The sequence below is a fragment of the Microchirus variegatus genome, assembly GCF_963457635.1.
Source record: "Microchirus variegatus genome assembly, chromosome: 18".
Lineage (NCBI taxonomy): Eukaryota > Metazoa > Chordata > Actinopteri > Pleuronectiformes > Soleidae > Microchirus > Microchirus variegatus.
The window spans coordinates 13807281-13833115 of record NC_139819.1 but is presented as its reverse complement, the minus strand read 5'-3'; the positions used below and the strand labels follow the sequence as shown (position 1 = coordinate 13833115).

General features: G+C 42.9%; 1 protein-coding gene across 2 annotated transcripts; it reads left to right on the top strand.

Annotated features, from left to right (window-relative positions):
- Positions 1–205: 205 nt before the first annotated feature.
- On the top strand, positions 206–25835 carry slc23a2 (solute carrier family 23 member 2; the record flags this gene model as incomplete). 2 transcript variants are annotated; one of them, XM_083904838.1, is made up of 15 exons in its annotated part: positions 206–254; positions 2540–2772; positions 3640–3738; positions 4298–4414; positions 13196–13353; positions 17610–17698; positions 18499–18566; positions 20214–20395; positions 20855–20975; positions 21694–21850; positions 21967–22114; positions 22232–22337; positions 23724–23991; positions 24451–24546; positions 25558–25835. In XM_083904838.1, the coding sequence occupies 15 exons, from the start codon at positions 206–208 to the stop codon at positions 25833–25835; spliced, it is 2169 nt and encodes a 722-aa protein (XP_083760964.1). The 2 variants fall into 2 exon arrangements, with proteins under 2 accessions (XP_083760964.1, XP_083760963.1); XM_083904837.1 differs by having other exon boundaries at positions 2537–2772.

Sequence of the window (25835 nt, the reverse complement as noted above, 5' to 3'; positions counted from 1 at the left end):
TGAATTGTGGTGGCCCTTTAGTTCACACTATTAATTTTGCTTGTGAGTTAATCCTGTCTGTCAAATTAACTTGTGTCCTCCTCCTTTCCCCCCCCATCTGCCTCACTCCTCCCCGCTTGTTCCCCATCTCCTTTTCTCTTTCATTCTTTCTAATCATTATCTTCTACCACCACTTGTTCCCCATTCTCTTGCCCCTTCCCCACAGATGCTTCCAGCTGCCCAGCTTGACAAGAGTGAAGGGGTGTGTCAACTAGGTATTACACTTATCCCAACATTTTACACTGAAAGCAGGGAGTCTGGTTGGATGGGGGAAAAAAAATGATTTATTTCGGGTGCTAGAAATATTAAATGCGCGGTCGGTGGCTTCAGTGCAGGCATCTGTGCTTACTCTTTTAACAATGGTCCCTTTGCACGGTTTGACATGATTCAGCAGGAAAAGCACTGACAACATTACTGCCCCCATAAAATCTGAACAGTGTAAACCTGCAATTACCCAGGAACGGAAGAAGTTTTTATTTAATTAATTTTACACATTTGATTTTAAGACCTGTTGAACTTTCTGCTGTGCAAAGGGCCCATTTGTGAAATTCAATGGGAATTATTTGGTGATCACTACAAACAGACAATTATTTGAACCACTTTTAGTTTGTTTTTTTATTACTCATTCTATTACTGCACAGTTTACATGTGTATTTTTGAAAACATGAGTATAAAGTACTGAAACTGGCAACTTTGCTATCTACGTTTTAGAGATACAGTGGTACAGTAGTACTCTTTAAAAGTCCCAAAATGCATCAGTTCCTTTTTATCATTTATCATGAATTATATAAAGGCCCACATTGAACTCTGTACGGGTGTAATGATTGTAGACGTATCGGTCAATATGGCACTAAACATTGATTCTCAACATCTTTCATTTTGAAGCTGCATTATTTTTTAAGATATTATTAGCCTTTTTTGAGTTAATAAATAAATGTAGCATGTACAAAATGTTAATATAACTGGCTGATCACTAGCACAACTGTCACTGTCCTCACAGCAGCAACAAGGCACATATACACAGTTTCCTACTCAAAATGGGTAGACCTACTATATTTATCCCAACAGCTGCACAGCATCATGCGCCTTACAACTCTTAAGATATAGAAAGATGTAAGGCAAGGCAAGTTTATTTGTATAGCACATTTCAACAACAAGGTAATTCTTCTAAAATTCTAAAAATGTAAGTGACGAACTACAAATATAAAGTATCAAGAACATGTAAACGGCTTTACGAATATTAGAAAAAATATAAAAAGGATTGAGAGTATAACATTGTATAGACAAATGCACTAATGTAAAGAATCTTGAAGGCTTACATGTTTCAGTCACAACATGATTTTCAAGACAAACAAGAATGAAGTGTTAGCGCTACGCAAGGGAGTTTGTTATTACAGTATATCCAGTTAAATCCCATGTTTCCAGCTGTTGTGACGCTACAATAAACACTGGCTCGGCTTTTACTTCAACAAGTAAATGAAACGTTCCTCTTGGGCAGTGCAATAGGGTTGGGTACCATTCACATCTGAGTCAATACAAGCAACCTCTTGTACTCTTGTACTGTACTCTTTGTGTGTACAATCGGAACAGAAATTTAGTTTAAATTGTGAAAAGAATTCCAAATTCCTTAATGTCATCCAATGAACAGTGGGTGCAAGTTGCCCTCGGGTCACTAAGTTTTGTACCGTTGCTTTAACGTGAATTAGAAATCGATAATACCAACATGATTTGGTCAGTAAAGAGGTTAATGTTTCATGAACCACGACTGTTGACACGACATGTGATCGCACGTGAGAACTTGGTTTTTTTTTGCCTTCCAAGAAAAAGGAAGTCCAGGGAGAAGGAAGTCACGAGATGCATTTGTTTCGTTGCTCAAAAGGAAATGCTTCAATTAGAGTTCAGTAAATGTTTTTCCCTGGAATCGGATTTCAAAACGATATGATTGGTACAGGCATGAGGAATGAGTGTGTCCAAGTTTGTTCTGCTGTTTTTTCCTTGAAGTGTTTTTTTTTTTTTTTTTTTACAGATATTTCTACAGTTAATTAGACCACTACTACTGTATAAGTACATGGAGGGACAGCTTTGTAAGCATTTGCAGTTCAGACTCACTCAGACTCAAGTGTCTCATGTCCTTAAAACAGGCAGTGAAACTCAGAAGTCGGATCATTATGTTCCTCCACCTGTTTCAGTGACCTGCTGACAACATGGGTATTTATGTATTAGTAACATATGCTAACAATTGTTTTCATTCTCTAATAATAGGCCAGAGGTTTTTTGGGGGGGTTTTTGTGATTTGTTATATGGAGCAAAGAAAGCAGAACATATTCACATTTAATAAAGGAAATAAACTCTGACATTTGTTCCCAAACACAAAAAGTAATAAATCAAACGAGAGTTACGGCGTTGCGGCCTCTCTGATGTCAAGAGCACGATCAGGATACGAGTCCGCAATAAAGATGGTAATCTGGCAGTTTTTTTTTGTCTCTATTTTTTCAAGCAGATGAGGCAGTCCTGGACGATGTCATCAGACTAAAGGAGTCAGCTGCAGTGTTGACACAAGAGCAAGACCTAGGAGGGATAAGGAAAGAGGAGGAGGAGGAGGAGGTCAACAACATTGAATACAGAAGAATGGGTGTGGGGAAAAACACCACCTCCAAGTCGATGGACAGCGGCAGTGAGGGAGTAAAATATGAAGAGGAGAGCAAACATGGAGCAGATTTCTACCCTATACCGGTACATGGCTCTGAATGTTAAGGTTATAGTTTTTCCACTGAGGCATATCCACTCAGTCATCACCAACCAATGAGCTCATAATGGAACTATTAAAAAAAGACAGGGTTGGCAAGGTTTGGGTCACATCACACCTTTATTTTTCTTTCTATATTTTTTTTTTTATTATTTTTTTTTTTATAATTAAATAAAACCTGTTGTCTTCTTTCACCTCCCACTCATCTGTACATGGAATGTAGTTTTGTGGGTGTACAAACGCAAGCTGTCTACTTCATGGCAATTTATTGCACATTCTTGCAGCACTGTCCTTCCATTTCCTTTGTTTGTCTGCTCGGCTCCAGGCCAGCGCTTCATCAAGGTCAATGAGAAAAATCACAAGAGTAGCGGTGTCATGCATAAAATCACGTACACACATAAAGCCTAGCTTGACTACACTTGTTGTGGTGGGCTTTAACCAGGTGCCTATATTCAAGTTGTTCCTATCCTTGTATGTACATTTTCTTTTTAATTTCACTATCCCTGGCCCTTATTTTTAAGTGCATCATGCCACTGCGTTTACTTCACTTATCTATCTATAAATGCAAAGATTGTCTGTTTGTTAATCATTTAACTGTCCAACTTATTGAGGCCACCAGTGTGTGCAGTGTTGACTGTGTTTGGTTAAGAAATGCAACAGACATCGGTAGAACTCTCTAAAAGCATCGATTCCATTGCCCCATCTCACGTAGCACACAGTGTTCCAATGAGGTGATGGAGAAATAATTACACTGTATGTAGCATTGCTAAAACAACAACTCAGTGGTGGCCTAGGGCTTTTGCACAGTACGGTATATTATCTCAGAAATCTAAATTGACTGTGTGTGTGTTTAGGTGGTGGTCAGTGGAGTCGGTGGTGCCAGTGGAGACCAGGACACTGAGAATACAGAACTAATGGCCATATACACAAAAGATATTCAAGGTGCAGAAAAGGTAGGTCAGGCGAAAAACGTGCAGTGATGGAGCGTGTTGTTTTCTCCTCACACGCACACTATTCATTTAGTTTCTCTTTCGCTGCCTGTTTCAAGCTCCTTTTTGTCTTTAATTTAAAAACATTGGCTGTTCTCACATTAACACGAACACTGACAGTATACGATAGATAATGTGCAATAGAAAAACACCACCACCCACATTTGTATTGGTTCCCTTCAAGTTTTGCTTTCACTATATTATATTTTTGGCCACTGAAAGGAACTGCATTCGGTTTCCATAATGATTTAGAGAAGAAAATAGCTTTCACCTGGTATCTGTTGTCTTTTTCACACATGAGTTCTTTATTATAACATCACACTAGATCTGAGGAAAAGTCCCCTTTGTCTTTTACCATTTTCAAGACGGTGACCAAACTTGAACTGCGGGGGCCACTAAAACGTACCTGATGCCTCTTAAACATTAACAACTCTTTTCTGTGGTTTGATCCATAAACCAAAGTGCACTGGACAAAGTCAACAAAACGCTAAAGAACTACATTTCTGTGTTTGTCTCCGTGTAGAGCTCGATGTCCGAGACATTGGACAGCACAGAGAGTATGGACGCAAGAAGGATGGATATGATCTATACCATTGAAGACACCCCACCCTGGTACCTGTGTGTATTCTTGGGCTTACAGGTAATTATTCAGACGACACTGTTGGGCCTGTATGAGCTCTCATTAGTGTGCTTTCAATACCAGAGTAAAAGACGTGTTTAAATTCTCACCATATGAACTGAAAAAGGTTCAATTCAATTTTATTTGTATAGCGCCAAACCACAACATGCATTTTCTCAAGGCACTGGAAACCTTCACAATATTATTATTGGAAGAGAAACCCAACAATTCACCCAATGAACAAGCACGAGGCATCAGTGGAGAGGAAGGAATCTCTGACGGAATCAGACTCGACCGGCTCTGTTCCAATAAAGTGATGAGGAAATAATTATAGTATAATTGTAATTGTAATAATTGTAGCATTGCTAAAACAACAGATCGAACGGTGGCCTAAGACCTTTGCGCAGCACTGTATTTTGGTGGTGTGCTTTGTTCGACACTGACACTTTTGTGTCTGCTGTGACCACATTAGATTGGCACAGGCTTCACCCCTCGCTGACATCACGTCTGTTAGCGAGAGCAACATGTTGTTTTCGGTGAGTCTCACAGAGAGCAAAATAGCCCTGAGTGAATCAAAGCACTATAAAGTAAGGTTATAATCATTAGACAATGAAATTATGACTTGGTGTTAGTATTGTGGCCGTGGGTACAAAGCACCTTTGTTTGAATGTGTTTTTTTTTCCATCAGATCTAATCTGATTTTTTAAATTTAGGATACCTTTGGGACATTTAAATTGGAGATAGACCAATATGTTTTTTTCAGGGCTGATACCGATTATTAGGAGTCAAGGGGGCCGATGACCAATATTTGCAAAAGTGAAAATATTGGCGTCAACATTTTTAAACACTTAACTTCGTTTAAATGCCTTTAAGCATATATTTATTAAACAGATTTTTAGATTTGCATCATGTTAAAGGTTTTTTTTATTTTTTATCTTAGACAATAGGCATGTTTGTTTTAAAATTCTAACAAAAAGTGCTGGAAGCTCTCAGGCTCAGCAGCATGACCGAGCACAGACCTCTGCCAAGACAGCTCAGCCCCCCCCCCCCCTCTTTAGAAAATCTACTCATTGATAGCATTGATACTTTGGCAACATATAAAAAAACAAAGTTGTTGGCACAGTGCCTACAAAATACACCCTGCCGGCACACCCAGGTCAGACAGCGAGTGTTGTAACCAGTGATGACCTTATGGTCAGACAGTGAGTGTTGTAACTAGTGATGACCTTATGGTCAGACAGCAAGTGTTGTAACCAGTGATGGCGTATACTGATCACGCCCAATATTTAATCACTTGTTCCTGGTCCCACGGCGGACATTTCCTGAAAATGTCATCCAAATGTGTCTGGGACTTTCCGAGTTATGTTGCTAACAGACAGACAAACAAACAAACAAACAAACTCCAGCTAAAACCTAACCTCCTTGGCGGAGGTAATAAATAGCTCCCTAAAGTTTTGTAGAGTAAATAAAGTTTGACAAATTGTCAATATAACTGAAATGTTATTTCATCCTTCACTTATCTTTGTTTTAAGTTCAAATAAAAACAAAATGGGCAGGAGGTTCCCAGGGTCAGCAGCATCTCTTATAAGTTATATATGTGTATATATGTATAATAATGTGTATATATGTATGTATTAATGTGTATATATATTATTATATACGTATAATATATATGTATGTATGTATGCATATACATATATATGTATGTATAAATGTGTATATATATTATTATATACGTAATATATGTATGTATGTATGCATATATGTATGTATGTATGTATGTATGCATATACGTATGTATGCATGTATGCATATACGTATGTATGCATGTATGCATATACGTATGTATGCATGTATGCATATACGTATGTATGCATGTATGCATATACGTATGTATGCATGTATGCATATACGTATGTATGCATGTATGCATATACGTATGTATGCATGTATGCATATACGTATGTATGCATGTATGCATATACGTATGCATATACGTATGTATGCATGTATGCATATACACATATATATATACATACACGTGTATGTATATATGTTTGTATGCATGTATGCATATACACATATATATATATATATACATACACATGTGTATGTATATATGTATATGTGTGTGTATATATATATATATATAAATATGTATATGTGTATCTATATGTGTATATATGTACATACTGTATATGTATATATATATACATACACACGTAAAGGTGTATGTGTATGTATATATACATACACACATATATATATATATATATATATATATATATATATCGAAAGTTACGTATGTAACTACGGTTCTATGAATCCTGGATGACCGCCAGAGGCGGTGCTTTAGCACTGGATGTCTCCATCTTGCGCATGCGCAGGTCGAGTGTTTATACCAACAAAGTCACCCATGACCCCTGATGACGCCGGCTAGCCTATATCTTCCGGTGACATCAGAGGATCTGTTCCTGCAGAATCTTCTCGCGAAACCACGAGGATTCCGAGTGACAGAACGCTCTGGCGGTCATCCAGGATTCATAGAACCGTAGTTACATACGTAACTTTCGTTCTATTTCATCCTTACTGACCGCCAGAGGCGGTGCTTTAGCACTGGATGACCATAACAACAAAGTCACGAGGAATGCCAGTACGTACCTCAGTGAGAGTAAAGGTAGAGGCGGCACATTCACCCTATAGAATCTGGAGAGGGTAGCTGGTGATGCCCACCAGGGGCACGCCGCGCAGAGCCGCCCATGATGTAGTGACAGCCCTAGTAGAGTGGCACCTCCCCCGGATGGCAGGGGATAACCACCGTGTTTGTACACCTGAGTGATGATGTCCATAATTCTGTGTGAGAGTCACTGTTCGGAGGGAGCACGGCCTTATTAGTACGCCGTAGTAGAGAAACAGCTGTTCTGACCGTCTCAAGCTCGCGGTCGAAGTTATATAGACTCTTAAGGTCTGGACAGGGCACGGCTGTCATGACCTTTCCTCCCCTGCTGGGAGGATAAACTGTGCCAGGATTAAGGTTTGACGATGACAGAACCTGAGGAGGAAAAGCCCGTATTTGGCCACAGAGTGACCCCTGAGCCATCTGAGTCTGAGTTCGACCTCAGATATGAGTCCCTCACAGAGAGAGCATGTAGCTCCTCAGCACTCCTTACTAAGTGATGGTGAGGAGGAAGGCAGTCTTCAACTCAAGGGGGGGGGGGGCAGCACCGGGGCAGACCCCAAGCCAGAATTCTCTGTACCCTTGGTAGTTGTAGCCTTGAGGCTTTCCTTTAAGGAAAAGGACACGAGTCTGTGGCACTCCACGGTGTTGTCATCAACTTGAGTGTGTCGAGAGGAAAAGCCCGCCACATAAGCCCTCCCGTCCGCCATTCGGGAGTGGCTGTAGGAACTACAGAATTGTTGTAGTTGTATAGTAGACGGGGCCCTCGCCCCCGTCGGAACACCAGGCAGACAGTTTACACCTGTTCACATACTGCATTTGGGTAGAAAGCTCCATAGTTTTCAGTGTGGTACATTGGGCTGTGTCTGAACACTCTGCCCGGAGGTCGTGCCCTGCAGTGGCCGACCCAGAGCTGGAGGCAATGAGGGTCAGGATGCCAGACCTGGCCCCCTAACTGAGACAGGAGATCCAACCTGTCGGGGAGACGCCGCGATGAGCTGCAGCAGAGCCTGTGCAGCAGAGGAAAACATGTCATCCCTGGCCAGAAAAGGGGACCACCAGTAGCAGGTTGTGGCCCTGCTGGAGGACCCTCTGCAGTGTTTGAGGAATCAGCGGCTCTGTGGGAAGGCATAGATAAGAGCTTCTGGGCGATCGTGTGCGAGAGCATCCTCGCGGCTGAGAAGGGCTGGCCTTCTCTGTCAAGGAGAACCAGAGGGGGGCAGTGGGTCGACGACTCCTCTGTGGCAAAGAGATCCCCCTCTGCCCTGCCGAAAAAACATCCCAGATATTAAATACCACCTCTACATCAGAGTGTGTGCAATTATGTCAGAGAGAGACGGTTGAGACATTGTCTGACCGTACTAGCACATGCCTCTACTGAAGGAACTGAAGAAAAAGCTGCAGTGCCATGTGCACTGCCTGTAGCTGTTAGGGATACATCTGTGTGACAGTCTCCCGAGGGGATGTAATGGCGCCCATGGGCGTGCCCTGAAGAAGAAACCATCTCACCCTCCGTGGGGTTAGAGCAGGCCGAGGAGGCAGGAGGCCAAGGAGGCAGCGTTGTGATGCCTAAGCTTCCTGTGCTGGTGCCACTTGGCATACAAGTGGAAAACTGTTCGGCCACCTCTGAAGGGGGCGTAGTGGCAGCGGGCCTAAGGGAGCCACAGTGGCAGCAGCTGTTAGCTTGCCTAAGAGGCGCATATACTGGGTGTAGCGCAAGCAGCGGCCCTTCTGAAGAGGAGAAGGAGGATGAGGATGTAGTCCACACGCCGAAGTGATGGACAGGCCCTCATGGCAACAGCATCCGGAGTCACCCCCCTAGAAAAGTGTACTCTGAGGGGGAACCAGGCAGCTCATTGTGAAAATCACTCTGAGGATGTTCATGCCCCGCGACTGCAGGGGGGAGAGGGCTGCTGCCACACACCTGGCCAGCACCAGTGGTGAAGGGAGAGGCCGAACGGGAGCAGTGAGCACCCTGGACTGATAATGGCGACCCTGAGAGCAGGCTGCAGAAAATGCCTGGTGCTATGGGGACGTGAAAGTACGCGTCCTTCAAGAATAAGAGGTAAACCATTCCCCTGTAAAAGCCAGTACGCAGAACCACTGCATTACTGAGCATGTGGAACTTCGTGAACTTCAGGAACCTGTTGTCCCCTCAAGTTGAGTGATAGGGCGGAGTCCATCGTCTTTCTTTTCCATGAGAAAGTAAGTTGAGTAGAACCCCATGGTGACAGGGTTTTTTTCTGCCGGGTCGCGTATAATGGTCATTTGACCAGGCTGTAGGTTGGGGGTGTCGGAACTGAAATTTGTACCTGTGGGGTTAAGGTGGAATCACCTAAGGGCCTGTGGTTAAAACAGTCCAGTAGCTGAGCTGCTGCTGGAAAAAGAAGCCGATAATCAGCCACTGAATCTCCCCTGAGCTAGCCACTGGCGGCGAGTCAAAACAGTGGGGGAGCTGGGCTGGTTCACGCCTGAAGAGGCACTGGCGGGAGCCGGCTGAGCCTGTGGGGCCATGCGAATGGTGGCACCCATGAAGTTATACCCGCCACTGCTGGCTGGGGAGCGGGAGCTCACCCCAAGGGTGTGTGAGGCAGCACCTTGGGGAACCACATTGGCCCCATTGTTGGTGAACTCGGTGGCTGAAGCCGCCACGGAGAGTACATCTTCCTCCGGTTCGACCGTGGCAGCGGGGAAGCGGAAAAACCTGCGTCCACTGCACCGATCCCAGAACTGGACGGCTATGAAGAGGGTCTTCATCTAGTTTAACTCCTCAGTCAGCTGGTCCCCCCTGGAGGCCAGTTTAGACTCCTCGACCCTCTTCCCAGAGGGGGCGCCCACAGCCTCTGCAGCCGAGGTCGATTAGGCTGTGCTGGTGGCAGTCGCTGGGCTGGGGTCAGCTGGTCCGGTTCCGGAACATGACCCAGCAGGTGTTCCTCAGCCAGTCTGGCAACCCGCACTGCCCTGGGCATGAAGCTGCAGTTCATGCACGGATCCTCCGACAGCCCCTCCCTCAGGTGTTCGAGGCCAAGGCACGGAGGGCACCTATCATGACCGTCCTCCGGCTGCAGGGAGGCCATACAGGTCGCACAGGAGTGGTCACCAAGCATGGTGCCAGTCGGCGGCTGTAGAGTGGGAGAAGCAACAGATGCTGGGAGAGGGAGCGAGAACACTGCCTTCACCAACAGGTGTCGCACGGCCGTAGTTAGGGTAAGTGGTTCTTCACACTAACTATGAGGCCAACGGCGTCCGCCTATGCTGGGAGCGGGAGCGAGAACACTGCCATCACCAGCAAAGGTCAGCTTGCTGCGCCAGTACAGACTGTCACCACCGAGCAGACACAGCTCGATGTGGCTGTTACTGACGGTAAGTAGTATACACCTGTGATGGGAGAGGGAGCGAGCACACTGCCTTCACCAACAGGTGTCGCACAGCCGAATACAGTTAGGATTAGTGGTTCTTCACACTAACTATGAGGGCACCAGCATCCGCCTATGCTGGGAGCGGGAGCGAGAACACTGCCTTCACCGGCAAAGGCCAGCTTGCTGCGCCAATACAGACTGTCGCCACCGAGCAGACGCAGCTCGAGATGTGGCTGTTACTGACGTTTAGTAGCATACACCTGTGATGGGAGAGGGAGCGAGCGCACTGCCTTCACCAACAGGTGTCGCACAGACAAGTACAGTTAGCCTTAGTGGGCTCTTCACACTTCTGCTAACTGGAGGGCAACAGCACCTGCCTATGCTGGGAGTGGGAGCGAGAGCACTGCCTTCACCAGCAAAAGGTTGGCTAGCTGCGCCAAATACAACCATCCCGCCTAGCAACACAGCTCAAGATATGGCTGTTACTAGAGGTAGTAGTATACACCTGCGATGGGAAAGGGAGCGAACACACTGCCTTCACAATCAGGTATCCAATGCAGTTAGCCTTAGTGGAACACGTCTGCTTACTACAGGGGACTAGAATGAAGAGTACAGCCAACGGTGTATCATCATCATCAACACAGTAAAAACCCAAAGCAAAAGCAGTACTCACTGTACAGTTACTCCCAGATAACTGTAGTACAGATGTCAGGAGAGGGAGCGAATACACTGGTTTCACTGACATATGTATAATGTACCGATTACACATACGCAAGGTCAAGCAAGCAGTGCTGACACTAGCGCCTGTAACTAAAATCACAAATGTCGGGAGAGAGAGCGCACACGCTGTCTTCACCGACACAGGAGAGTAAAAAAGAGAGACAGTACACACCGTACAGTTACTCATAGATACAGCAGAAGTACAAAGTTGGAAGAGGGAGCGAGTACGCTGGCTTCACAAACATACAACCACCACGAAAGGTGGGCCGGGTACAACCAGCTGTGTACCGATTACACAGCCTCTAGGTCAAGCTTCTACGGATATAGCAGAAATACAGATGTCAGGAGGGAGTGAGTACGCTGGCTTCACCGACATATGAAGCTACAACTGGAGGTGGGTACGAGCAGCGGTGTAGCGATTATGCAGACGCTAGGTCAAGCTAGCAATGTTGACCGCCAGCGCAACAACCCAATGTCGGGAGAGAGAGCGGACACGCTGTCTTTACCAACACATGAAATGAAAAAACAAAGCGAGAAACGGTACACACTGTACAGTTACTCACGGATAACAGTAGTACAGATGTCAGGAGAGGGAGCGAGTACACTGGCTTCACTGACATGTATAATGTACAGATTATGCAGACACTAGATTAAGTAGCAGTGCTGACACTAGTGCCTGTAATTAAATCACAAATGTCGAAGAGAGAGCACACACGCTGTCTGCACCGACACATGACAGTAAAAAAGGAGAGAGGCAGTACACGTTGTACTGTTACTCATAGATACAGCATAAGTAGGGTGTCGGGGTTTCACCGACATACAACTACAACGAAAGGCGGGTACGACCAATTGTGTAGCGATTACACAGACTCTGTGTCTTAAAGCAATGCTGTCTTCATACATGGAAAAGTACAGATAAAAAACGGTACAAGTTGTACAATTACTCACAGATATAGTAGTACAGATGCACTTTCTTCACCAACATATGACCGCAACAAAGCGGGTACTATCAGCTGTGTACCGATTATACAGACGCTAGGTCGAGCAGGCAATGCTAACCGCTAGCGCCCGTAATTAACACACGGAAATGTCGGGAGAGAGCGCACAACGCCTTCACCGACTAATTTTACAGAGAAGACATATTCTCAAAGGAGGCGAAAGACGCCTGGTATACTCAGCCAGTTGTAGCGTTGGCTGATCCAACTTCTATTACGGGGTGTTCACGGCGAACCGCGACGAACCTCCCGTCTCCGCTCGTCGCAGCCCTTGGAGGGCGAGCAGCTCGCAGCTCCGACAGATTGTCACAAGGCTACCAGCGACGGAGCGGCAATGAACGCTTTAATTCAGCTAGAGTTCGCTGACATGCGTCTACCTGCAAAGCGAGAAGATGAAAAGGAACAGATCCTCTGATGTCACCGGAAGATATAGGCTAGCCGGCGTCATCAGGGGTCATGGGTGACTTTGTTGGTATAAACACTCGACCTGCGCATGCGCAAGATGGAGACATCCAGTGCTAAAGCACCGCCTCTGGCGGTCAGTAAGGATGAAATAGAAATATATATATATATAAATTGAAATTTAATCGACCGTCGGATTTAAAAATAGGCCTATGCCGATATGCGTCAAAATGCAGAATATCGGCGCAGATAATCCATATATCCCTAATTCAAACCTGTACTAAACTCTGTCTATATGTGATCAGCTCACACAGTACAGATGTTAATCCCACAGCTCACAGCTGCAGGTAGGTAACAGATATTTTTCTCTCTGTGTGGAAATACTCTGAGAAAAAAAGCAAATCATATGGCGGTCAGTAATAATAATGTGGTTGTGGCTACAGATAAATGAATGTATGACGATTGCTTTCATGCTACTCAGGACTGTGGACAAATGTCCTCAAACCACCACTGAATGTGGTTTCTGTGAATGGATGTAAGGACACATTCAGGGACGCACTGGGATCGTTGAGACCGTTACTTGGCACAATGTGGCCGTGATGAAATCACAGAAGACACACATTGACTGAATGGCTTCTTGTTTTTGCAGCACTACTTGACATGTTTCAGTGGGACGATCGCGGTGCCGTTCCTCCTTGCTGAGGCGATGTGCGTGGGGTTCGATCAGTGGGCCACCAGTCAGCTCATCGGGACCATCTTCTTCTGTGTGGGGATCACCACCCTGCTGCAGACCACAGTGGGCTGCAGGTACATACACACAACATTACTGCCTCACACAGACAGTGTCCAGACTGTTGTACGTTTTGTTCCTTCAATTTCTCTCCTCAGTGTCTGCACATTTTGAAAAACAACAGATTCAATTACCTAGTAAAAAAAAAAGCAATGAGGGAAAAAAACCGTTTTGTTTACTTGCTGCAAAAGGTGACATCAGTCACAAATATTCGTATATATATTTGTATGAAGATTATTGACTCATGCTGTCACTTAAGGCCCTGGTAAACTTCCGCAGACATGCCGCATGCTCCGTAGTGCGTCTCTGTTAAGCCTGACTCTAGGGCCGCAAACAAAACATGGATAAGGCACGTGTGTCATTAAATAAGACGAGTGTTTATTGATAAAAATACAGTACAGCGTAAATGTGCAATGAGGTGTGGAAGTGAGTACCAGTGGAGTATGAGGGTGCTTGTGTCCAATATGTGGTGCATGTTGTCCAGTGTAAAACAAATCAAAGTCACATGTAGCATGTTGACAATCCCAGGGCAGAGACAGATACAGACAATTCAGACCAGCAGGCTCATACAGGGTTCCTACGCATCATGGAAAAGTATGGAATTTAATTTGAGTAGTTTCTAGGGGCCTCGTGTATAAAAGAGTGCGCAGCTTTCATACTGAAAGAGGGCGTACTCACAAAATTTGAAAAGTACGTACGCAAAGAAATTCTCAAATTTATAAAACCGTGCGTAGGCCGAGTCCTGCGCACCTTCTCTTTATACATCCCATCAAACCTGAACATCAGCTGAACTGTTTGTTTCGAACCTTCAGGGTTTCATAAACGAGGTTAAAAAACAGCGTTAATTCATCCTTCCGTTTTATGGGAGCTTTAATACACAGTCCGAAAATCATTGAATGCACAAGCAGGCTGTACATTGTGTGTTGATGACGTGGGTCCACATGTGCTGTGTGTGGAACTGTACCAAGGCCTTTAAGCTTTAAGTAACAAATAATTAATTTTGTTAACTGACAGGGTTACTAATGTATATATAATTGTTGTTGATCTTTGTTTTTCTAAGGTATGACTGTGAGAAAGGCGCTGAATTACATTCTGTGCCATTTTAAATGTACTAAATTCCTCTGAGAAGCCTTTTTTCCCCCCTTTGCCTAAATGTGTCACTATGTGCCACTTAGCGACAGGTCCCCTTGTCAACAAGTTCCTCTTTCTCCACCTTCACCCTTCATGTCACTCTGGAGTGGGTTTAAGTGTGTGTGAGTGTGTGTTAATACATTTAAGTAGATGCTTGCTCACACATTTTTTTGGCTTGGCGAAGTGTATTTCCAGAACGGCAAAGTGACCGTTTATAAGAATAGACTTGTTGGGAAGGGACCTGACAGCATATTATAACATTTAAATTATTGCTGTATTGTCGCTGTCAAGAGCTTGGTGTAGATTAGTCAGATTCATGTGACTGCAGTTGTCTTTCTCGAAAGCAGCGATAGAAATTCCACACATTTAAGACGTGCATCAACCGTTCACTTTGTCACGGGCATATGTGCGTGATGTTGAAGCTATAATTGATTAAAACAAATATTCGCCCGTGCTTGCGGTCTGTTAAGCATGTGGGAAGTCTGTGGCTGCAGCATTATGTACACGTCGGCAGCAGCAGAACCTTGTGTGACCCTACATTCTGTTAATGTGAGATCTGTGCAGCGCCTTACGCCCTGTGGCACATCGCTCTCTTTTCATTGAGGCATGAGTAATGAGACCGTTTACAACTTTACATGAAAAAAACATGTCTGGATCAATGGAGTTTGTCACAAACACAGCACATCCTGCACCTGCTTCAAAGTAAAAGCCACTCCGTTGTTTCAGTTCCTTGATTTCATTCTCCCACCCCCCCCCCACACCCCCCCATATCAACAGATGTACAACATTACACCGAAGAGTCCTAGTATTTAGTTTAGTACAGAGGAGTATTGCCATAAGTATGTTTTATGATTATGATAGAGGCTCCAAAGCAGCTCTGTGGTAGTTGAGAAAGAGACGCACAACTGGTGAGAATGACAGAGCTGTGTGAGAGACAGCAGATCAGCACAGTGTGAAAGCGACCTTATGTTTGCCCCATGCTGACTGCTTAAAAAAAAAAACACATCTCTTTTTTCCTTTTACCTCTCTGTCCTCTCTCATTTCATTAGTTGTGATCATTGTTGTTATTTTTTCACACAGACAAAAATATTGACTGTACTTGTGAGTTAAACAGTGATCCACCTGCTTTATCTTCAATAACGTCATGTATTGACTGACATGAGACACCTCCTGTTGCCATGGATATTATCTCATCCCAGTCAGGTCTCTTCTTGAGGTGTTGAGGTGATCTTTTTCTCTCTGTTTCCATTTTCTAATAAACTTCATCTTTCCATCACGGTGTCACAAGCTCTTCACAGTCTCATGATTATCCTTGGTGTGTCACTGCAGATGAATCACCTCATTCAGGGCCGCTCGCTGTTCTTTTTGACACAATCTATGATCTTGACTGATGCCTCATCTAAACTAACAGTGCAGTGTGTCCTTTTTTGTAAATGGAAAAACAAAAATGGTCTTGAGCATGTGGTGTGGTTTAGTGGCCAGTATGAACGGGAGAAATGGCTGCAGTAAACCTGATATTTGTTTTGCATGGTGGACAACAAAAATGCAAACGCTTGTGGTGAGTCATGGTGCCAAGTCGAATTGGAAAGGGCACAGATGTTTCTCAAGGATTGGATAAGTGTGATTGCAGTATTTTCCTTTTAATCACCCTATTTGTTTTTAGATGTGTTCATAGAACATATACATTTAAGATTATTCAATGTGGAATAAGTTGGGGTTTTTTTCTGAGGTTTTTGGTTAAAAATTGTCAGTTTATATTGATCGCGAGAAGTCTTGCTTTTGCTGTGGTTATTCTCTTAGCTACGAGGTTTCTGTGGGAAAATATTACTCAGTTTATGGAACAAACACCAGTTTTGATTTAAAAGAAAACACATGGTCTTGCTCCTGCTGCATCTTTAAAATGGTGACCAACAGATGTTGCAGGACATCTTGTTACTTATTATTTTGTTTGTCTGTTAGTTAGAAAAATAACCCGAAAAATCTGGGACGGATTTGGATGAAATTTTCAGGAAATGTCCGCAATGAAACCAGGAACAAGTGAATATATATTTTAGGCGTGATCCGTAGATGCTATCACTGGTTACACCACTCGCTGTCTGACCCAGGTGCGCCGGCAGGGTGTATTTTGTAGGCACTGAACTGCCTTGAAGGAGGTCTGCGCTCTCTGAGTGCTTTTCTAGTTGCTTAAGTTTTTGTGTCTGAGTTTGTTGTCATGATGCAGTAGAAATTAGGAAGATGCTTGGAAAATAAAATCATGCTCAACATCTACAGTGCTATTCTTAGAAAATGCTCTGTATAACCAACAAGCCTAGTACTACATTTTATTTTTAAAAATATTTATTTAAATTGTATTTATAATTCATCATATCTCAGAAGTTGGTGATGGTAAAGAGATATTACTACCTGCTGAGATTTTCCCTTATATCTTAGCCATCCACGGTTTAAATAATCACTTCTATACTTGTATTAATGAATTTGAATCCAGCATGTGTGTTTAACTGTTTTAGTTTCAGACTAAAATGCAAATAAATTATAAATCTAGGATGAAGGAAATCTATAATTTAATTCTTATTCAGTTGTGGGTTGTGACACATAAGACATGTACATATATGATTATTGGAATCTTGTCTAAAGTAGTCGTGTGCTTGTCACTAGTGTTTTTAGAATTGCTCAATGTCTCTTTCTAGATATAAATTCACCTCATTGTTGATGCTGATTAATTCTCTTTGCATTTCCGTCTTCCATTTACACTCACGCTAACTTGACATCATTACAATCGATTTACTGTATTCTGATCTATGATCAGAAGGTACGACATCCTTCCACCATCATTACCACCTGTCATAGTTGTGTTTTGTGTGGCTGCCCATTGACTTATGTAATAGAAATGTGACATTTACTGTATGAGTATACAAAGGGTTTGAGTAGTGTTTTATGGTTTGAGAGAAAAAGGAAAGGAAAACGTGGCATGGAGAGAAATATGTTCCAGCAAATCTGTCTTTCTATGCCCTTTTGTGTTTAACTGAGCCCAAACACCTGGATGCTTTTCAGACTCAACACAGAGCTGAAAACCAACCATGTTTAGACGTGTCCTAAATGATTATTCAGGTGTAATTTCTAAACCATGCTTTGCTTGTTTTAGGTTACCTTTGTTCCAAGCCAGTGCTTTCGCCTTCCTGGCACCAGCCAGAGCCATCCTGTCACTGGACAAATGGAAGTGTAATAATACAGGTAACTCCTTTCTTTTATTGTAGACGACCTCATCTGTTATATGATCGCAATGAAATTTCTGGGTTGCATCTTCATAATCCCGTCTTCACACGATGTGTGCTTCAAGGATATTTGGGGGATTTACTGGTTAATATCCATAATCCATTATTTGTTAAATGGAGCGAAGAAATTAGCATTTAAGATGCTGAAAAATCTGAGAACTTGTTTCATTAGTAAAAACAAAAGAAAAAAACTCTCAACATGTTAATAGATCTGTTTTGGGAAATTTTGGGGAAATGAAGGCCCTTATAAAGTATAAGTCTTAATCTCGATTTCATGAGGTATTAAAATGTGTCTGCTCAGTTTGACTGCAAAAGGCATTAATATATTTTTTTTCCTCCCCGTGTTTGTTAAAAACATCGATCACGCATCTTGTGCCTGCAAAAGCGCTCGTCCTGGCACAAAATAATATCCGAAATCGCACACAAGAAACTCATGAATACTTAAGTCAAAGAGTTACTTGTTTATTTTAATAAACCTTTCCTTTAGGTTAATTCATTCTTTCAAGCTTTGTTCCTTTGTATGGTTGTCCTCTGTAGATTTAATTGCAAACTAAAACTGTTATCTTAGTTAAATATATGTTGCTGATTACAGCTTGAAGTGGCGATAAGGTCTTAAAATATTTTGAGAAGGTCTTGAGAAAGTCTTAAAAATTTATTGAAATTAACTTCAGGATATCTGAAAACACCCTGAGCAACCCTTCCTTTAAGTTTGCCTATTTTGTGATCTCATGTCCATGTTGTTTTTTTTTACTTAACCAGAGGTTCCAGTACTGAACAGCACCGAGCTCTTCAACACGGAGGAAATTTGGCATCCGAGGATACGAGAGGTGAGGCAACAAAAGACAAATAGCATGACTGTGGAAGGGGAAAACATTGAAACTGTCTTGACTGGTCAGAAAAGTAACTGGGTATTATAGAAAGCTGTCCAGTAGTGCATTATGTAAACATCCCCTAAAACCTCCAGAGCTGGCAGAACTGCGTAATATGCAATAATGTCCTCAGGACAAATAAGAAAGCACCACGTCCTCTGATGTCAACAAAGATAATCCAAGTGAGCTGAAATGACGATCATAGTTACTGTTATTGATATTGCATATTTGTACAGAGCTTACCGGTTTCATTTGTCAGTCATACTGGATCCTATTGTCGAATGTAACACCAATGTGCACATGATGAATGGCGACAGGAAGAGAGGACTGTGAGATGGGAAACGGCAGGAAAAATAAGATTAACACTCAAACATAGATAATCTTTTGAAAAAACAGGATATGAGGTGGCTGTAACTTAATCTTCTCCAACCGTATTGCAAACAAAATGTCACTAATCATATTACATGACTCTCTTAGCGGAGTATAAGGGTTAACCCTAACCCTAACACTTGTCTGCATGAGTTCCATCAAAAATATGGTTGGCTCCAGTGTCACATGAAATGATAAATGATTTCTGATTGATCTGAACCCATATTCTGTCTTATGATCATTATCTTTTAAAGGTTGATCATATATTTCCTGAAGCTTCAAGGTGCAGTGGGCAGGATACACGCCCACTCACTTGCTGTGTCCTCACATAGCCTCTCTCTTACATGTCAGAGCTAAAATTGTTTCTGTGGAAATTTGGCAAATGGTCAGACAAGAAAAGTTAAGAAAAATGCCCACTGCAACTTTAGCACATCTGAAAGTGGGTCTTGAGTGGCCGATTTAGGGTGAAGATTTGAAAATATTTAACATACAACAGTATTTACGGGATGTCCGCGGGGTCTTAAAAAGTATTAAAGGTTGATAAATCAATTTAGGGAAAATAAAAGCCCTTAAAAAGTCTTAATCACGATTTCATTCGCCCTGTTAGATCAGCTCGGGGCCGCGCGTACACGTGAAGTTACGCATCTTCAGAAATCGCACGAAATAAACTCCAAAAATTGTCAGACATGGGAAAATGTAAATTTATTGCAATCTAAAATTGTTTTGTAAGTTAAATGTGTTGTTTACAGTTTGAAGTGGGGATAAGGTCTTTAAATATTTTGAGACGAGGGCAACATTATCCAAACAACGGAAGTCTGCAAAGTTTTCGTGGCTCCACAGTGCAGCACAGAGTCCTACACAAACTTCCAGCCTCAGAGAATTTATCTGTCCAGTGGATACATAGCAATGTGCCTGCTAGAGCCTGCAAATGATCACTTTCCCAAATGCTACCTGCTGTTAGCTCCCAGTAGCCTCTGTGGCTGATATTTCCTGTCCCTTTAGTTTCGTTTTCCTTTTTTTATTTTTTTATTTTTTTAAGAGATACGACTAAACAGAGCGTTCTGAACAGGGCTGTTTTGGCAGGGTGATTGAACTGCTGTGGTGCTTCATCCTTATGGTATTTTGACCAAAGCATGTCACAGACATGTTCATTAGGACACCAGGGAACTAGAGAAATAGTGTATAATATGAGTCCTTTAAGTGGGGCAATCCATAGCAATTGCTTTGTTTTATTAGATCCAGGGGGCCATCATCGTGTCCTGCCTGATTGAAGTGTGCATTGGAGCCCTTGGTCTTCCCGGGATCCTCCTGAAGTACATCGGACCCCTGACCATCACTCCCACTGTAGCACTCATCGGCCTTTCTGGTTTCCAGGCTGCAGGGGAAAGGGCTGGAAAACACTGGGGCATTGCCATGCTGTAAGTAAACACTCATGCAATGATCTCTATCAAAGTGTGTTATGGCAGTGGTGCGTTTATCTGTGTATGACCTGAGCCTACAGATAACAAGCGTTTGCTTATCATAGTGATGTGACAGGTCTGCTTTTTCTTAACCTATTAAATGAAGGTATTGGGTCATGAAGAAGATACTGAAAGAGTCAAACCTGATATACAGTGATGTGACATAGGTTTCTGCTGTGTCACCTTTGTTTACATGGTGCTTACTCTATGGGGACATACGAACTCTCCGTGTTATTTCCACTGACTGATTCTCTCTCATACAGTTGGGATAATTAATTGGCTCTGAGGGCACTGAGTCCTTAGTTACATGAAAAATTAGATCAAACTGGATTTGTTTTTTAATGCAAGAATATGGTACAACAGATAATATAGCATGACTCTGTGACCCACCAAACTCACGGCTGTTTCTGTCTACAGGACTATCTTCTTGGTGTTGCTGTTCTCGCAGTATGCCAGAAATGTTAATTTCCCTCTCCCGGTCTACAAAGCCAAGAAAGGCTGGACTTCTTATAAACTTCAGGTCTTCAAAATGTTTCCTGTAAGTACACATTGTAAAAAGAAAAAACAAAAAAAATACAAGATGTAACTCATGTTTTTGTATTTAGTACAAACTGTAACTGGACACCACTTAGTGATTTGTTTTCTTGAGAAAATATTCTCACCTAATAAATTTAGTTTGGTGTCTTTACAACTTTCCCCCTGCCACCACCACAAACTGTGTTCTCATCTAAGTCGCACATTATTCACCAGAGCTAATCTCCTTCCTCTGCAGGAGGGAAAGCGATTTTCCTTTTGCATACCACTGTGCAGGGTGTAAATGTGTCCTACCCTGCCCTCTACTGGTTGTATTTAAAAAATATATAACAACTCTCCTAAATTCACACCAACGTTACCTAGCAGTCTGCTTAATATGTCCTACAAGCTGGCATGAAACAACTGTTTTTATCTGCTATACATGTGACCTTGTCTTTGAATGTTTTCATGTGATAGATACAATTAAATATTTGAGGAGAGTACAGAATAACATGGACATGGTTGTGGTTTGGCAAATGTGGTGGAGAATATAGACTTTGGACAAAGTGGCCATCGGTTGTCACATCACCCATAAGAATCTGAACTCCCGTTCTGCAACCAGGCACATATTAGATAATACTAGCCATCAATCGCACTGATGATCGCTCATATGTGCCATACTTCATTAAAACTAAGATACTGTTTTTTTTTTTTTTTTTAATTCTCTATGTCTTCATCATCAGATCATCATGGCCATTCTGGTGTCATGGCTGTTATGCTTCATTTTCACTGTAACGGACGTTTTCCCGCCTGACAAGGACAAATACGGGTACTACGCCCGCACAGACGCACGTCAAGGAATCCTCACGGCGGCGCCGTGGTTCAAGATCCCATATCCTTGTAAGTGAAGAGGCAGAGGATTGTTGGCATATCCTGATACACGATGATGAATAAAAACATGAAAATGTTGTGCCTAAATGCAGCTGCTTTACATGTCTTAACTTTTAACTCTGCAGTCCAGTGGGGTTTTCCAACTGTAACAGCAGCAGGTGTGATTGGGATGATGAGTGCCGTGGTGGCCAGCATCATCGAGTCCATTGGAGATTACTATGCCTGTGCTCGTCTCTCTGGTGCTCCTCCGCCTCCCATCCATGCAATCAACAGGTAGGCAACTCTTCAGTGTCTTATTTATGCTCGTATTTGTTCACTCCAGAAGTACAGCAAGGATGTTTTACTGTCTGTCGGACACTGTAATTAGTTTCCACCCCTCTGTCTCTGTAGGGGGATATTTGTGGAGGGTATTTCCTGTGTGCTGGACGGGCTTTTTGGCACAGGAAATGGATCTACCTCCTCCAGTCCAAATATAGGTGTCCTGGGAATCACAAAGGTAAAATGCATCTGATCTCTGCGAAGGTTATTTTTGCTTTTGAATTGTGCGAGACCTCATCTGCATTTCATTCATTTCATATTAGTTTTTGAAAAGTTTACTTCGTCAAAAAAATAACTGGCAACTCTTAAAAACTGTCAAACAAACACGCCAAATGTTGCTGTTGTTACCATGGTTGCAGCTCAAAAGTCATTGTTTTACATGGATTACAGGCTGATTGGTTTCACGCATACAAGTCAAATCGTTTGTCCTCTGTTGCAGCGTTGGAACCTAAGCAGACAAACATAATTTTCAAGCTTTTGTCAAAACTCGCAAACCTCTGCTCTGACCTGAAAACATCCTTGATTAAGCCTCGTTTATTCAGCTTCCTGTGTTGAATGCACGTCATGTACAGTTAAGACACAATAAACACAAAAGCGCCACTCGCTTCCATTTGGTGTTCATGTTCATCAAGCTCTGCTGTCCTTGCTGAGCCCCACACTGAAGCACTATGTAGTGCCAGCTCACAATCCTCCACAACCAGACCACATTTCAGAATGTGGTTTATTTTCTGTATGATACTATCAGTGAATCTGAAGCGCCTTTTCCACCAGCGCGGCAACAGTTATTATGCATTTCCATTAGCGATAATACCTGGTACCCGCTATTTTTTTTTTTTAGTACCTGCTCTGGCGTGGTTCCAAGCAAGCTGAGCTTATACTATGCGTGACGTCGTCAGTGAAGAGTCATGAGCAAGACCGAAGAGCCGAACAATACCGAACTGTAGATCAGTTAAAAAGATTTAACAATCCTGAAAATGTGGGTTAATCTCCCAACATTTCACAAAGGAAATGTCTAAAATCTCATAATTTAACAGAGGAGTCTGGTGTATTTAGCTACAGCACTGCTGAAAGCCTGCGAGTGTGACTGTGTCAGACGGAGTCTGTGCTCAGGTCATGGAGGAAGTACTGAACAAGTCTTTGTTTAAATTAACTGGTTCTGATGATTCAGTTACACTGAAAACGACTGCTTTACAAGTCAGTAGTTTGCCGCGTGTAAAACTGCGTCACAGCCGTTTCATGCAGCCATGCAGTGATGACTCCGCCCACGTTGAGGAGGTACTATATTATAATGGAAAACCAACCGAACCACTCCAGAGAGTGGGCAGAGCGAGATCAACATGGTAAAACAAGTTTTTAAGTGGACATGCACAGACATGTCTGCTCTGCATCGTGTGGCCAGGGCGATAAACTATAGTTGTACAAGATTCTCAAAACAGATAACACATGCTTAAAATAGATGCTTTGAGCATTTAAGCCCTTATATGGAAACTTTGGGGTATAAGGGCTGCACTGGAGCCTATTCAGGTCTCTGTCTTCATCTCTCTGACCGGTATCCTTCCTGCAGGTGGGCAGCAGACGTGTGATCCAGTACGGAGCCGCCATGATGCTGCTGCTGGGCATGGTGGGTAAATTCAGCGCCCTGTTTGCCTCTCTGCCCGACCCTGTCCTGGGAGCTCTGTTCTGCACCTTGTTTGGTATGATCACAGCAGTTGGACTGTCCAACCTGCAGTTTGTTGACCTCAACTCCTCCAGAAACCTCTTTGTCCTGGGCTTCTCCATCTTCTTCGGTCTGATGTTGCCAAGCTACCTCAAAAGTAACCCGCTGGTGACAGGTGAGTGCAGAGGAGGTTTCTACATACACAGTTTTGATTAATGGAAATGTATTCTGCAGCAGATTAAAAAAGAAATGCATGTATACAACATTCTCCATCTTTGTGAACCTCTTATTAATACATACAGTATATGAACTTGTGGATGCATTTATTTGTCATCTGCTCTCACCACCAGTTGCAATTCTGGCCATCATTTGAAAATGTATGTCTTGTCAAAGTGGAAACTGGTTGATTTTATCTGTCAAAATTGTTAACACTTGGATAAGACACAGACCCAACTTCCTCCTCTCTTGTGAAAAACCCCACAGGAACATCTTAACAACCTAAGGAAATCATTTAATTTGCTGAACATGTTAAAATGATGTTGATTAGAGATTGATGCCAGCTTTTTAAAGGTTTCAGTTCTCGTCCTATTACAGCATTGTTTCATTAAGTAAGTTGTTCTTTAATCTTTCTCAGGAATAGTTGAGATTGACCAAGTGCTGAATGTCCTCCTCACCACGGCCATGTTTGTTGGAGGCTCTGTCGCCTTCATTTTGGACAATACTATCCCTGGTAAGTGTTTAATCCACCATTTTTCACAAATGACATGTTACTGAGTCTAAAAATGTTGCCATGTTTATGGCAGGATGAAAAATTATTGATAGAATTGTTGAATTGTACAACATTGCTGTGACTGACAAGCAGATAGAAGATAGTGGGGTGGTTGTATCATCTACAGTAGATCCCCTTGGTAGAGCTGGACGATGTGGCTGGAAGGAGGACTCCTGAACTTAAATTTCATCTGTGACCTGGACCAGTATAAATAAGGATAAAGGGTTCAGTGCGTAATAATTAGTCCCATCGAATGGTGAGACTGCAGATTGCAGACCAATGCTTTTTACAAGTGTGTCAGGGAACTATGGTGACCTTTGCAAAATGTAAACAATTTTGGTGGTTTATACAGCGGGTTTACATGGGTGGACCTGGCCTTGTTTTTGTGTGTGTATGTGTAGTAAGCTGTTAGCTGTCTGTTAAGGCTGCTGTAGAAACATATAGGCACAAAAAGGTGACCTGCGTAAACCAAGGCCTTTCCTTCAATAAATGGTCTTATTCAAAAGTTTTATTTCAATGCAGTTGTACACTTACAAACAAAATACATATTGCATTTCTGCCACTTAAGCCTCCCTTAATGTTACACACTGGAAATTATAGAGCGCGTCTACCCTTGAAGAAGAACTGTGTTCGAGTTGTGTTTTTCGAATATCTAAAAAAGATTGTCGTAACATGTTGGACTCGAACATAAGAATCTAAACTCTTGTTGTGAAGCAACCGGAAATGGACATTTCCACACTGTTGTCAACTTGTACATAATTGTCTGATGTACAAAATTGACATTATGTGTTAGTGAAGAAGACCTGAAACGAGACCATTCATTCCTCAAGAAAATGTCATCTCACGTTGTAAATCAAGTGGGATGGACAGTAGGCTCATACACTTGCGTTCCAAGAGGTTTCTTTTTGCAACCAGTGGAGTCGCCCCCTGATGGCTTTGAATAATCATTCACTCTTTCATCTTTCTGTTCAGGTTCTCCTGAGGAACGAGGCCTCCAGAAGTTGAAGCGAGGAGCTGGCGTCAATGCTTCAGAACTGGAAGGGATGAGATCTTATGACTTGCCGTTTGGAATGGACTTCATTCACAGGCACCCCATCTTCAAGTACATCCCCATCAGCCCCGCCTTCACGGGCTATCAGTCGGTGAGGCTACAGAAAACCTGCAGGAGAAGAATGGGGCCTGGAGAAGTGGTCAAGGGGGGAGGAATGGGAGGGGACGGGGACCCTGCACCAGGGGAGAGTCGGGTATAG